A 15,742-nucleotide genomic window follows, 5' to 3' on the forward strand; every position below is an offset into this window, starting at 1 on the left:
CTGTATTATGTAGAGAATGGGAAATCCGAGACAGAAAGAATTATTTCCCCATATTACATTTTCTCTAGATTGCTATAATAACTTGTGAAAATGCTAGATAGATTTTCTGCTGTTGGTTTCTCCTTTTAATGATCCCACTGTTAACACACAAGTATGTCAAATAATCCCTGCGTCACAGAGTCAAGCCCTCTGCATGCATTTTCTTAAAGCAAAGACAAACTAACCATCAACCTGTGGTGGACTTTGATGGTGGCCTTGCCCTCTCTTTCATGTATAACTAAGATGAAGTAGAGGTGGAATTAACTTTGTAAATCACCAACTGACCAAAGGGATAGGAGGTAACAGAGCAAGAAATTAGCTTTGCCTTTCTCCACTCTCTTCCATCAGCTATTTAGAAGTCTTCCAGATGACCTTTGGAAGTCTAGACATCTTAAAGAGAACTGGAACTCCTACATATGAAAATCAGTCAAAAGATAAGTTGGTATATAAAAGGCAATAAAATCCCCAAGGCTTTGCTGCATACAGAATGTAAAACAACTTCACAATCAAGTATTTTATGTAACTCAACAGAGGAACTAATTCCATGTGGCACGATTTTATATTACATTGTTAATTATTAAGAATTGTGTACAAGAGAATATGCTTCAGAAAAATATTGAGAATTGACAAGATTATAAATGGCTTTGACTAAATAAATATAGTTATGTTCACTAAGCCTTATAACAAATACAAGATAATAAACAGGCATGTTCAATCTATTTATCTCATACCATAATCAGTGAAGATAAACAAAGGCAATAAATAAATAAATAAAATGACCTGCTTACATGTTAACAGCTTGGACCATAAGCCTATATACTGCCCTGTTTTAAGAAAACCATCTTTAACTTCAGATTTTATATGGTAATTGTACACAACCAGTTTATGAATAACAACAGAAGAGTTTTTCCCTTCTGATTCCAGTTCCACTTGAGCTATGCAGATTTCAAAAAGCTTATGAATACACAGACAGAGAATTGTTCTGAACATCTGTAAGCAAAATACAAAAAGATATTTTATAGTGAATGAACATCCTGGGCTGTCTAATGCTGGCCAAAACTGGTGTATTTATGTATTAGGTTAATGCACCAAAAATAGCCCAAAATCCTTTACCCACGCCAGAATGCCTTTTCAGATTTTCATCCGTATAGTTGTCACCATACAATGTAAAAATAATTTTCCAGCACTGTATTCACAAGCTGCAAAATAACTCAATTATCTCTTGAGCATCAATTTAACAAGGAAATACCACACCATCTGATAGGAGAATCTTCAAATGACCTGTCCTACATCTGAACAGAATAACACTAATTTAACACAAGCTGAATCATGACATTTCTACCTCCCCAGCAGAGAGATGAATTTTAGTGCTCTTCAAGATTTATGAAGCTGGAGGTTTGATCTTATAGGCTTGAGTTTTCATAAGACCCCAACAGTGTTGAAGCAGCACAGCCATCAGCTGGCTACTGTAAAGGAAACGGTGCCCCCCTATAGCTTAATACCAGGTCTGCAGATCATTTTTGCTTCCCAGCAAAGTCCATCAGATGAAAATCATGACAGAAGACTGGAAAACCACCAGTATGGAAAACATACCTGTATTCACTTGAAGCAATACTTTTTTTCTAGAATATATACTGAAACCATGAAGACAACAACCATGAAGAAATCCTAAGCTTTTTCTTGTTTCCCATGGAAGATACTTAGTAATACTAAAAGATCTGGTATGAAGAGTGAAGCAGCATATCAAATTGCAATCAGTATGCTCAAAACCTCCATCTCAGTAATTCCTAAACTTACAGGTATGTAAATGCAAATGTTAGTGCCGTGTTACATGTTACCGTGGACCTTGAGATCAATTATATTTAACACAGTGCTCTCCACAGAGGACTCCAAACAAGACATTATTTAAGATCATTACGGAACATCCTAAGTACACAAGAAAACAAAAACCTTTCCAGTGTACATGGAAAATATTCCTATCCCTCTTGGTTGCTGGTAAATCAGCAAGCAGGAACTTTTATTCTTGCAATGCAATGCCTCAGCATGCACACATTCTCTGTCCTCCACATCGTGTAGGTAACACATGTGCACGTACATTGACAGTGCATGGCCCATGTCCTTAGCTCCAGGTAGGAGTATGAATAGTGAATATACACACAGGTACCACAGGTATGAATTAGTTGCTCACACAACAGGCATCCAATCACTTTTGAGATGTCCAAGGGCAACTGGGACAACCGCAAAAAGCTATCAGATGTGACTATATTGTGGCAGGTGGGATATGCCCAGACATCTCAAACACTAAATCCTACATTTAGGCAACGGAGTCAAAAAAGCACCATTGGCTGATATGTTTTGAGTGACCTTAGCTTGGAGAAAAGAGTAAACCCACACCATTTTGCCTGGGGTCTAGCTGATGATCTGCTTTTGGAAGAAGTGCTACTTGTTTAATCCAAAGAATTGTTGCTTTTTTCTTCGGAGCAGAATGCCAGGAAGGTGTTGGAATAAAATACCTTTCCGGCACAGATTCTCAAGCCTGCATGGGTTGAAAGCAAAGCTCAAATACTTGCCAAGTGGATATTTTTTAGTTGGCATTAATGTTCTTTCCAGAGCTGGATTTAGAGGACATGACTGTTAAGTGTTTACCATGGAAATGACCTTGTCAGAACAGATGAAGAAGAAAGTGGCAATCACACCATGAATAACTGAAGTCTACTATTTCGTAAGTACTGTTCTTCCCAATGAAAACTATGGCAACTAGAAGCAGCCAGATGGCAATGTCTTAGGGGGGCTTGTGAGAACTCTCTCTAAAGAGAATTCCAAAAAGTATGTTCAAAGATGAAAAAAATCTGCCAGGAAAAAAAAAAAAAAAAAAAAAAAAAGGAGAAAATCAGAATAAAACATGGCTAACATGGCTAAAGGAAGCTAAGTAGGAAGAAAAAAAAAATCAGCATGCAGAAATCAGTCAATTCTCCAGTTCAGCTCAGATGCTCAGCTGAGAACACAAATGTGTAGCACATACATATCCCATTTATGTTCACAGAGACAAGGCTGTGAAATATGTGCTTATCCTTCCAGATATCTCTGAGCAAAAATCCTCCAGTGTCCAGTATCTGGAGGCATATAAACATCCATAATGCGAATGTGTATAAAAACAAGCACTAGAAAAATAACTTCTGCTATGGTTTTGCACTACAAATATAACTAAAAAAAAAAAAAACCTGTCAGAAAAGACTTAACAGATTTTTTTTCCATTTCTTTATTCCAGGATTCTTGTTATTAAATTACAATTTTTATTTTTGTTCACTATTGATGAACTACCACATATAAAGTAGCTTCAAAAAACTTCAAAGCATCTTAATCAAATGCAAAACATGCAATAATGAGGAGCCATTCTGAAATATAAAAACCAGCATATACTGTGCAGGAATAAAAGATATCTCTACTTCCCTTACTACACCACCTTGTCCTGTGTTCAAATCTCCCCCTGGCCAACAGCCAGCCCTCACTATCTTTGGAGAAACACTCAACAGTCCATCATAACTATACTCAGTGTACTGGAACCATGAGTGCATTGGGAAAGAAAAATTGTACTGCACATCACTATCCTATATAAACAATTTAATTATTGAATGTCCAGGTCATTAAACAGAGTGGACAAAAAATACCAGACAGGCCTGCAAATATACATGCTATCATGCATTTTTAGAAAAAAATATAGATAGTACAGGCAAATTATGAAAGTACATACACAAGACTGTGGAAAACTTAGGAACCAATGGATCATACAGATTAATAAGACAGGTATCACTGATCCATCCATAGGTGATACTCCTCATTTCTATGTTTTGCAGGAGTTCTGGGTCACTCTGCATCCATTAATGCTAAAGGAAGGGTGTCCTTCTTTTTGTTCTAGCTATGTTTAAATTTCTGTATACTAAACATTTGCATTCAGGAACATGCATACCAGCAGAAATTCTCCCTAATCTACGTTTTCTTTATCTCTTACAAGGCAATTTCTTAGGAGCTCAGAATTGTCTTTAAAATAACACTTTAAGACATCTCCTTCCACATTTTTTTTTTTACTATTTCCATTAAGTTTCTGCTTTTCTGGGTGCCTTTCAGCACTCCTCCATAGCTGCTAAAGCGTCCATTATTTGTTTGTGTCACTGAACTTATTATACTCTACCAAGCCTACACGATATATTGTTATTGAGAACAGTATATCAACTTCAGCATTTGGCATAAAAAGTGTTAACAAGAAATAAACTAAAATAAAACCTTCAAGTTGTTCTCCACCAGTGAGTCCAGGAAAGCAAGAATACGCTTTAACAACAACATTAGTCAATTGGCTGCCAGTGATTCTGTTCTGGATCACAGAAAGGAACTGTATTGGGTTATCAGTACTGTAGAAGGATTAGTATTGGAGTGCAGTGAAAAATAAATGCAATGATTTGCTTTGGAAATTATAAGATGCTGTTCATTGAACTGTATAAAAATTTAACAAAATAATAATAAAAACACAAATGAGAAATGTAGACTTTTTCATATAGCCTCCCGTTAAACAGAAAGAAAAGAAAAGAACGTGTTCCTTCTGATTTTTTTCCACACTCAAATATGGACACAATTTAAATTAAAACTCATATGTTTTCTAAAAGACACATTTGCATAATTTGCAACAGAATCCATTTCCTGAATTAATTGTATTAAAATACAATAGTCAAATAAGAAAATCTGTACTTTCTATTTTTCTTTTTCCTCAGAGTATTTGCACATACATTAACTCATTAATTAGTAGATGACAATGGGATGGACATGGCATAGATTTCATTACAGTTTAGGATGCAATGTAAGTACCGGTGTTCTGTAAATACCCTATCTCATTAGTTGCTGCAGTCACTCATTTACTCTTCATTGTCACTCATAATCTGATAGGATTCTACTCACAGTCCTTAAAAAGCAAAGAGAAAGGCTTACCTGAACAGACCTCTTTGTAGGTAGGATTCGGAGTATACCCTCCTGCGTAACCCACTTGAGTGGAATAGACTCCCTTCTGTCTCCAAAACTTCCTCTCAGCTCCCCAGAAACAGCCCATACCTGAATATTACATGAAGTATATAACATTATGTCAAAATCTGGTCAATACTAAATAACTCATTTGCACATTAATTGATATAGTCCATACTGGAAGTAACATCTATAGTCAGCATGTCAAATGTTTCCCAAGACTATACATGGGAGTAAATATCCTGAGGAATCCATTCTGCATCAGTGCACAGCTCAAACAAAACTTTATTTTATAATGCTTCTGAATATCACAGAGGACAAATCCTGTAAGGGTTCAAAGGCCCAAACAAGGAGAATTTTCATGCACATTAAAAAAGTTACTTAAAAGGCAATTGCACTATTTGTGCAGCACCATTTTTACTTTAGTTGATTAGCAAGCTGTCAAAACACAATAATTTGTATTAATGGCAAACAGTTATTTAATTTTCTGCTTTCAGGCATATGCAGTCTTTAAAGGTGGCAGTAATAATGGATTAAATTATACGCTATACAGAAGGAAAAATGCTTTGGTTTAACAATTTATGCATGCACATATTTGATGTTCAGGCAAAATTTCGGCATTCATTCACCCACATGGCCAATTATCTAAGGACAGCAGATTGTCAACAGGTGTAAATTAGCAAAAGTCTCCTGGTAGCCTGGAATCAAGCACATTGTATGAAAGCCAGTGGGAAGGAATAAACAAGCCTAACATCCACAGTTCTCTGATGGCCTAGGAGTTATGATTTGAAGGACTCCATAAAGCCACAAAGCTGAAAAATGTCACGTACACTGAAGTACTATCTAGCTCATCCCTGATTACAAGTGATGCATCTTCTCTCTCAGTGATAACATATGTCCTTTTCTTATTCCCTAATTAAAGCATTTGAAATCAAAACTAGTTTTAAAAAGTAAGCTAAATGTTAGTTACACTTAGAAATCAATGATCCATGATGGGTTTTCCATTGATAACAATGCAGATATGACAGGTTAAATAATTACAGAAATGTTCCTTCAAAGAACATCTAGAACAACAACTATGATGGCTCACAAAGGCATATTCTTTCTTTGAAACTTCACAGATTAGCTTCAAACTAAATTATTTTGACCAACTCCTGTAGTAACACACAAAAATACAGAAGTCTTCTTCTAATTCAGATGCTCAAGCAAGCCACATAACTTAGGAGCCTAGCCTGCTCCTTGGAGACCGTGGAAAGAGGCAGGCATCTCCTGAGGACAATTCAGCTCAAAGAATATTTAAACTGCTGAACAAATTGCAGTCATTCTCCTAGACTACAGCAATAGCTATGGCTGTTAGACTAGGGTTCCTCACCTAAATTAGGCTGGTGGCAAACTGTTGGTAGGACCTCTCTTGAAATTGCCTCCAGGCTTTGCAGAAAGAACAACTGAGAATTCTTATTTGAGATGAATTTTTCAGGTACTCGCCTATCTAATGGTAATTTAAAATAGAAAGTATTTCTGTAGCTGACATCACTATTTTATAGCAATTAAGTCCGGGAGGCTTTCCAATACTTATGTCACCAAGTCTAGCCAATTGATAGAGAGTGTAGAGGAAGACAGTTTTTACTCATCACTTTGAGTACATTCCAAACAGCAGCTTTGGTTTAACAATTTATGGTTTAATGATTTATTTTCTTCCCGCAGAAGTCAGAGCACATATAAAGTGGACAGTGCCAGGAACATACAGGTCTCATTCCCAAAGAGTCCAGCCACAGAGAGTACCACTCACCCCTTCACTGTAAAGAAACTCAATAGACCTTCATATAGTAACGTCAACATCATATTTTTTCTCTTGCTTTCCTTTTTATTGAGAATTTATGTCTTCAAACATTAGCAAGGTGGGGATGGAGCTCTTCTCCCAAGCATCAAGAGATAAGATGAGGGGAAATGGCTTCAAGTTGCACCAGGGGAGGTTGAGGTTGAGGACAAATTTCTTTACAGTAAGAGTTGAAAAAAGAAATTTCTTTACTGTAAGACTTGTGTAGCATTGGAATAGGCTGCCCAGGGAAGTCATTGAGTCACCATCCCTGGAGGTCTTCAAGAAACATGTAGATGTTGACCGTAGTAGCGTGGTTTAGAGGTGGACTTTAGTACTAGGTTAAAGGTTGGACTAGATGATCTTAGACGATGTTTCCAACTTAAATGATTCTGTGATTCTGTTACAGCAGTGAGCTGGAAAGTGCTCCTTGCTCTGCAGTGAGCTGGCACCCAAGGCCAGGCTGGATGGGGCTGGGGCAGCCTGGGCTGGGGCAGGGCATCCTACAGACCCTCGTAGGATGGACTCTGGAGCCAATTTATCAAATTAACATTTGTAGGACAAGGGCAGCTGGCAGGCTAGTGAGTGAGATACTTCATCCTTAATACAGAATAGTACAGACCCAAATTTTTTCCCAAACATATTCTTAGTCCCACACCTTACTGCAAAGGTATATCCCAAAGGTAAGGACACAAATGAAATTCAGGTTTGAGTTCAAACACAGGCCCAATTAGAAATAATTGTAATAATTGTAAATTAGAAATGCTCATTGTTTTCCTATTTATTAAAAAAAAAAATATGTAACGGAAATGTCTGAAATTAATGATCAGCAGGTTGGTGGCTCTCCTTGATCAATAACTTTTATTTGGGGTTCTCTCATCAATCGCCCTCTCCGACCTGTTGATTTGACCCAATGACCTATATCCTCATCATGGTTTCTTTCACTTTTTCTTCTCTGCAAGCAGTTTATGTCTGAATTCATTGTGTTCTCCCACCTCTCAGAGACAGACATTTTATTCTTTTAGTGAACTATTCTCATCATTTCTCAAGTACGGTGGCACCTTGCACAAACAATAAATCCTCACATCCACGAGAACAGATAAAATTGAAGTCTTTGTCATAAGAAAACAACCTGCTAGTAAAAGGACATAATTTACAACAATACAATACTAAATTGCTTTCCACAGTATTAATACATTCAGCAGTTGATGTTTGTTATTCTGCTAAAGCGGTGCCATGTTCTACAGAGAAACTGTCACAAGGAGAGAAATATTAAGAATAAAACCCCTATAATATTCTGGAGCTCATGGACTGCCTCCTCTTCAGAGCACTGACTGCCTTAAGCCATGTTTAACGTGAACAATGATTACTAAAATCAAGAAGTTGCCACAGTTAAAGACTTCATATGCTCTTGCAGTAAACAGAAGTTTACTTTCCCTAATTACTACTACTCTAGTTAGAAAGCTGAAGATGTTCCAAATAATTAGATAAAACTCAGAGGAAAAAAAAAATCAGTAAACAGTAGGGAAAAGAACATAAAAGGGAAATAAGCCCATACTATAACTTGAAACTAGCAAACATGAATGTGATTTTAAACTATTCATGAAATAATTTGCATAATCCCCGATACCGGTTAAGTGAGTGCAGCTTTAGAGTTAGAGAGCTTCCAGAGGCATTCCTAAGAGAAAGAAAAATAAGGAAAATACCCGTACCCATTTAGTAAGGGAAATACTCTTATACCGCCCCCCACAAGCATAACTTGAACATAATGGGTATTGCAGAAGAGTATTTAAGCATTGAAGATATTTGTCACTTTTTAATTGCTAATTTGTAAAACAAAAACTATTCTTTTAGTGATGGGTTTTGACTGACTCTTAATTGGAATTTCAAAAGGCATTTAAAGATTTTACGCTTTTGAACTTCAAAAACAAACAGATTCAAATGGCAGTCTTTAAAGGTTCATTCATCCCTATAAATAATATTAATCACACAATTTGAGACTAAATGCTAATACTCCTATTCCTTTCTAGCATCCACATCCTTTTTCTCAGACTGTTCTCTTTATACATGTACACACATATATATCTTCTGAACAACTCTTTTTCTACACAGCCTTACACTCAGTCAAGAAGCATGTGTTTCCATAGGCAACCCAGACCATTAGCATATTTTTAAAGAAGAGTTAGCGTAAGTATTTTTCTAAAATAATGAAAGCAAAATATTGCTCTGATAAGAAGAGATAAACATCCCATTGTTAATCTGTACTAATTTTGAAATATTCACAAAGATAACCTGAGCAAAATTGAACCCCAGGTGCTTACTTTCTAGTGAGATGAATAGCTGTACAGATGACGTTAACTGTATTGACTAGGGTCTCCACTGACTGTAACAGGAGCTTATACATTTAGGGATTAATTTATTTGACTAAACAGAGACATACAGGGTCATTTGAGATGCCTTAGGATATCCAAGACATCTATCTACACAAGGCTGACACACATGACACAGGGCTCAAGAGAGACACGTGTCCTTCTTGAAAGGCAAGGCAAAATGCTCTTGGACATCTCAAATGTAACTGCGTATTTTAAGGCAGGAAAAACAAGCCCCTATCTTATATGTAGACATTATGAAAACATGGAATTTTTGAATCTGGTTGAAACAAATCCCCCATAATTTAGTGACTGTGTTTGGAAGCTGACTGTTTCTCTCCCATGGCTATAAAAAGAATCTACCATGAGTAGCTCACTTGTAGAAGTCTGTGCTTCAGGTCTATACACATAAGCCAGATGAATCCTAAGCAAAGTAATTGCAAAGTTATTTCATATCTATCCTGATAATAATGTGCGTAGCTTGTAGCATTATTAAATTCTTTATTTCTTGTACTGCATGCAATAGCCAGCACACAGAAGCAAAACCAAACTGGAAAACTTTAAAATTATGCCATGTTCAAGATGTGTTCTCCACTCATACAAGAAACTGTGTGATCCTGCAAAGGTAACCTTTACTCTCCCTCACTGCGATCCCCTTCTCCTACATTTCTTCCTATCACATCTTTGAATAGTATTCAGTTTCCATGCAGGTTCCCTGATGTAAATTCCTATTCAGGATTCCATGATGTAAATCTGCACAAGTGGAACATTTGCATCAGAAGGGCATTCTTGATCCAAATTAAAACCTAATAAGCTGCACCCATGCTGTACTAATTAAAGTCTATTAAGTTCTGAGCTCCATGGATGTTAAAGGAGGCTGATGCTTCAGGGACTGCCAGCTTTCCATTTAGGGAAACTCACAGCAGGTGTATTGTATTAATATACTGGCTAATTTTCATATTTTCTCTGAAACATGTATACATACATGGTATTTTTATTCATGGAGTGATTTTTTAATGCCTTTGTCCTTTCCCTTTGTGGTATGCCCCTCTCCTCTGGGCATCAAGTTCATAGACAACCTGACTTCTATCTGACAACCCAACGACCTTTTGCTCCTGCCAGCTCTACTTACAAGCATTATCTCTCCCCTGCCCTCCAAGCAGCCCAACAGGACAGCCAGAGAATCAGAAGATTCTTTTTGTCTTATTCTGAAGAATGAATGCATTATTTCTGTGGCATGCCAAGGCTTTTCTGGCCCACAGCCTGCAATCCCTACACCCACACTTCAAGGCGCTTTTCCGTGCAGCAGATTAAGAAGCTGTTTCAATGCCAGGCTGATAGCAATGCTTCACTGCAGAAGATGAACTGCAAAGGATATGGATCCTGCTCCTCCTTCTGTTAACGGGATTTTAGAATGTATGATTCCACTTAGTAGAGGGAAATGTCAGTTTTGAACGTACACTCAGAAAAACAAAAATGTGCTGCTATGCTGAGAGAACAAAGAGCAACATCCCCTGGAAACCTCTTCCCTAACCCCAGCTCAGAATAAGTGGCAGGACAGGATCTATCCAAAGCTCAGGAGCACACTAGACAGAGGAGACCAGCTCTTGTGCCAGCTTGTGTTCTGAAACCCTAGAAGCAGTGATTCTGCCAGCTGCTCGAATGCTACAGTACCCAGCCAAAAGTAGTTGGGGGCACAGGCTGCTCCTATACATTGAAGCAGTAAAGGACAGCCAACAGCACATCCCACCGGCCTACCTCAATGCATCCTGTTCTAGCCAGCATCTCTCCGGGAGCTGAAGGCACAGCTGCCAGTAGCCCTGCTTCTCTTGGCCACTATAGGATTTGGCCCAAATTTCGAATACGATTTATTTAGTTACCTCTACAAAATCTGGAGAAGCCTAGGAAATGCTCAGCTGCTTTGAACTGAAATAATTCTTTTTCCCCAGTTGGAAGGAATAAATTGAACCTCAGCAAGTCATATATCTATATAATAATGCTCATTACACAGATTTCCGCCAAACACTAACTGCGTGTGATTGGCCTTTTCTCTTAAAAATTGTGCAGTGCAGTTGGTACAGCTTTCTGACTGAAGTCAGTCCAAGTACTGATATTTCTAAGTCCTGAGCCAAAGAGATATTTATTTGTGCTGTGTGCACCTCAACTGTGGGGACCATTAATTTCTGGTACTTCACAGGCTGAAGTGGGTACTTTGGCTTCCTGAAAGGTCAGTAGGGGACCTTGGTAGGCACCAGCATGTTCCCACTTCCTCAGTCTCCCCCAAAGAGAAGATAGGCATGTAGGCAACAAGGGAGCTCGGATGTGATCCAGCAGATCTCTCAGTTCAAACAGGAGATCAGAATATCCTGGTACCTCAGGAACAATGTCCACTCTCTAGTCTAGATGCAGTGGTTGTACCCCTGGTCACAACGTTTTTTCATGAATTTATATAACTCAAAAGCATCAGACATCCAGAAAGTTAAATTTTGTTCTCCACAGGCAAATATGCTGGTCCCTTTGGCTTCACCGTGATTGCAGACACAAATCCAAAAGTAGCGCAGGATCTCAGAGTCACATGTAAAGTGAGTGAATGCAGCTTTGTCAAATATATTCATGCCTACGTACTTACACAACAGCAAATAAGGGCCTGAAAATCTAAAATGATCAAAGCTATGTCCTAATACGCACCAAGATCAAAATACCGCATGAATTACCTGAGAGTCTTTGTTTTGAATTTTCTCAAATTCTTGTTGAAAATCTGCAGAAAAAATCCAGATTCAAATTGAAATGTAATATCGTCTTTTACATAACACTGCAATATGTAGGGCACTTTGGTGAGCCATCTGGATGCATATAGGATTAATGTTATCAATCAGAATTTAAAATAAAATTGTATTATTGATGTCTTTAGAGGCTTACCATGCAGCAACCACAGAATATTTGAGCAATCACAGAATATTTGAGATCACTGGAAAACAATCAACTAAGAAATGGTTGGGAGGAATACTAAAAAAAAAAAAAAAAGCTGAAATGGAGAACAAGCTCAGCTGAAAGAAATAAAACTCCTGGTGACAGATGGCATTAAGCGGATGATCTTCCCAGATAAGCGTTGGCTCTAATGCTACAACAGGGTTGATAAATATGTTGAACAGCTTGCCTGGGGCAAGTCAAACAAAGCCCTCGGCAAGAAATTTAAAATGCAGTTTGCCTAACAGAGCAACTAAAGAGGAATTTCTTGGCTCACCATTTTGCCAAGATGTGTTCTGTTCACACTGCATGAATTCCCAGAGAAACTGTTGGGTTTGCTTCGTTTTCCATAGGAGAAGCAGAAGCCTCATGTTCATTCAAATTAACAAATGCCCGGGCAGTTCATTTATGCCAGTATGGTAGCTGCTGACATTCGAAGAGCGTGTGGGCACATGTGTGCGTATGTATGTATGTTTGTATAAAACGTGCACAACAGATTATTTTAAGAGGAAAAGAAGAATACCATAATAGAAAGGGAGTATTTTACTGTCAACAGAAAAACTGCCATGTTTTCAGCACGAAAAACGTGAATAACATGTCATAAGTAAGTCTTTTCAAAGACCCTATAAGACAACAGCAGTCAAACTGGGAAATGTGATAGATAGAAAAGAATTCTTAAAACTTATTTATTCAATTCATCATAAAAGAATGTCACAAGTCATATTTAATGTAAAATCAACAGGATTTTAATAAATTTGAAGACAATATCAAGCATGTTAATAAGGTACAAACCATAGCTGCCATGAACTTCACATTTACACTAGGAGAGGTTTCAGATTTTCTAATTTAAATGCAATTTTGATCTTAACCAGTAGAGAGCAGGGATATACACATCTTGGTGTATTAAAATACTTTCAAAGATGGCCTTATTCACTGCCTCAGTATTTATTCTTTCCCTGTGCAATAGAGGGGAATATTTAACAAAAATGCTTACTGGTGAGTCCAAATAGTAAGAAAATTCCATTATCAAATTCTTCTGTTGGACATAGTAGAACAAGTCCAGAGGAGGCCCCAAGGAGGAGCAGAGGCTGGAGCCCCTCTGCTCTGGAGCCATCTGAGGGAGCTGGGGATTTTGGGCATGGGGAGGAGAAGGCTCTGGGGAGACCTCCCAGCGGCCTGCCCAGGCCCGAGGGACTGCAGGAGAGCTGGGGAGGGACTCGGGGTCAGGGGTAGGGACAGGACAAGGGGGGCAGCTTTAAACTCAGAGAGGGGAGCTTTAGATCAGACATCAGGGAGAAATTTGTCATTCAGAGGGTGGTGAGGCCCTGGTACAGGCTGCCCTGAGGAGCTGTGGGTGCCCCATCCCTGGCGGCATTCAAGGCCAGGCTGGATGGGGCTTTGGGAAATCTGGTCTAGTGGAAGGTGTCCCTTGGCAGGGGGTTGGAATTAGATGATCTTTAAGGTCTCTTCTAACCCAAACCATTCTGTGGCTCTGTGATTGTATGAAAACTCCTCTGCTCTAGTTTGCAGAAACTGGAAGGTATGGACAACTCAAAAAATCATTTATGCTGATCTGAAAGGTTGTCATGACACACTGGAAAGAGTATATTAAAAATATTTAAAGAATATTTAAAACACTGGCCAAAGTTCCTGACCTTTGAGAGATGCACCAGAATGTCCGTGCAGCCATGCCACATGCATCCACCGTGTAGATCTCACAGCATCACAGAATGATTAAGGTTGGAAAAGCCCTCCAAGATCACCTGGTCCATCCATTCCCCTACCACCAGTGTCACCCACTAAACCATGTCCATAAGCACCATGTCCAACTTTCCCTTGAACATCGTCAGGGACGGTGATGCCACCATCTCCGTGAGCATCCATTTCCAATGCTTGACCACTCTTTCTGAGAAGAAACATCTCATCATTTCCAACCTGAACCTGAAGATCTTGGGGGACAACCATGCAACACTACTTCTGCCTGCCAGCTTCACCTGAACCCTTCAGGAGGTTCATCTTGGGTCTAAATTATCAGAGCTAACACTGCAAATGGCTCCTAAAAGTCAATAGGATGAGAAGTAGATGTTGGGAGAGTGAAGAAAGCCAACCACTTCTATGGCTCTACCTTTTTCTGCAGTCTTGGGGTACTAGCTTTGTTCCTAGTGGCTGTTCTGCATCTATTCTGCATTAATCATGCACAGCATTTCCTTAATTAGGAGAGAAAGGTTAAAAAGAGTTGGAAAACATGCAGGATTCATTAGGCCCAAACATATACATACAATTCACGGGCTCTACCGCCCAGCTCCCAGAAGGACACCAGCATGGGAATGCCATAGGAGGAAGCCTGGCAGCAGCCATTTGGATCTGGGGAACCATGTTTCCTGCCTCCTCTAGAAAGCAAATACTTAAATACTAATTCACATGCATTTAGCTCCTTTCATCCAAAAACATCAAAGCACTTCGCACACAATAATTAAGCCTCACATGAACCATAATTTATGAATTATTACTTTAAGTACTCCACAACCGAGGTATGAGTGGTCCCAAAGCAAAGCAAAGAATCCCTTTTGGAAAAATACCAAAGAATCCCAACTAACAGGTCTTTGTTTAGACTAATTTTTTTTCATGCTATGACTGCTAGTTGATAGAAACACATTTTGATAAAATGATGTATTTTCTAACTTTTTCCTTGACATATTTTTGTTGATTTATACTCTTCCATAAACTTGATCTAGATAAAATGTAGCAACTTTCATCTTAATCATCTTTTGGCAGTGAAATATACCTGTAATACAGTAATGGGCAAAATAAGACAAAATAAAGAGCTGCCTCCAAAAGTACAGAAAATGTATCTGAAATGTATCTGATCGCTTGAACAAGTTGAGCCAGATACACCAACTGGTGATCTTGGCATTTGTTAGGCTGAGGACAGAACCAGTCAACATTAGGCATGGGAAAAAAAAAAAGAGAGAGAGAGAGAGACAAATGTTTAACAATAAATAGATGATTCATTAAAAAATAAAAAAAATAATAAGAAAATAAAAAGTTCAATGTCTCACTCTTGAAGATTTCCACCTCATAAAAATTATCTTGTTCTTTGATTGAGCTTCACTCGTGAAATGGAACTAATTCTGTTTTCTTGGTTTTGTATTAGTCATTGATTCCATTATATTTAGATGTGCAGATCTGGTAAAAATGAAATGAGAAGAAGGCTCCAGGAATTCAAGCCTGAATGCAGACTGTAAAAGATCTCTTCAAGGCCTCTTTCTATCATTAGTGGCATTGCTGTTTTCAGCACCATAGCACATCACATAAAAGCCTTTGTCACAGTTTTGAATCCCATTGTGCTAGGTTCTGGGTAGAAACACAGAACAATTCAGCAACCTCTCCAAAAGTTTAGTTTTCTATTTACAGGGCAATTTCATAAACATGAAGGAGAAGTGTCACAAATCGTACAAATCATGGAAACCAATAAATAGATGATTTTCTTAATGTTTGCGGATTTGGCAATATGACTGAGTGAATGCTCATGGCTGGGAACAAC

At 38.3% G+C, this 15,742-nt stretch overlaps 1 protein-coding gene across 5 annotated transcripts in view; it reads right to left on the reverse strand.

Moving 5' to 3' along the window:
- The window catches only part of MSRA (methionine sulfoxide reductase A), a 268,181-nt gene that overhangs the window by 136,007 nt on the left and 116,432 nt on the right, over positions 1-15,742 (reverse strand). For 4 of the 5 annotated variants that reach the window (XM_038177136.2, XM_038177137.2, XM_038177135.2 and 1 more), the window contains one exon: positions 5,017-5,136. The exons of the other annotated variant lie outside the window; for it this stretch is intronic. In XM_038177136.2, the coding sequence (XP_038033064.1) occupies positions 5,017-5,136 (120 nt within the window). The remainder of the gene's footprint in view (positions 1-5,016; positions 5,137-15,742) is intronic. 5 annotated transcript variants of the gene reach the window in all.

The sequence above is a fragment of the Anas platyrhynchos genome, chromosome 3 (assembly GCF_047663525.1).
Source record: "Anas platyrhynchos isolate ZD024472 breed Pekin duck chromosome 3, IASCAAS_PekinDuck_T2T, whole genome shotgun sequence".
Lineage (NCBI taxonomy): Eukaryota > Metazoa > Chordata > Aves > Anseriformes > Anatidae > Anas > Anas platyrhynchos.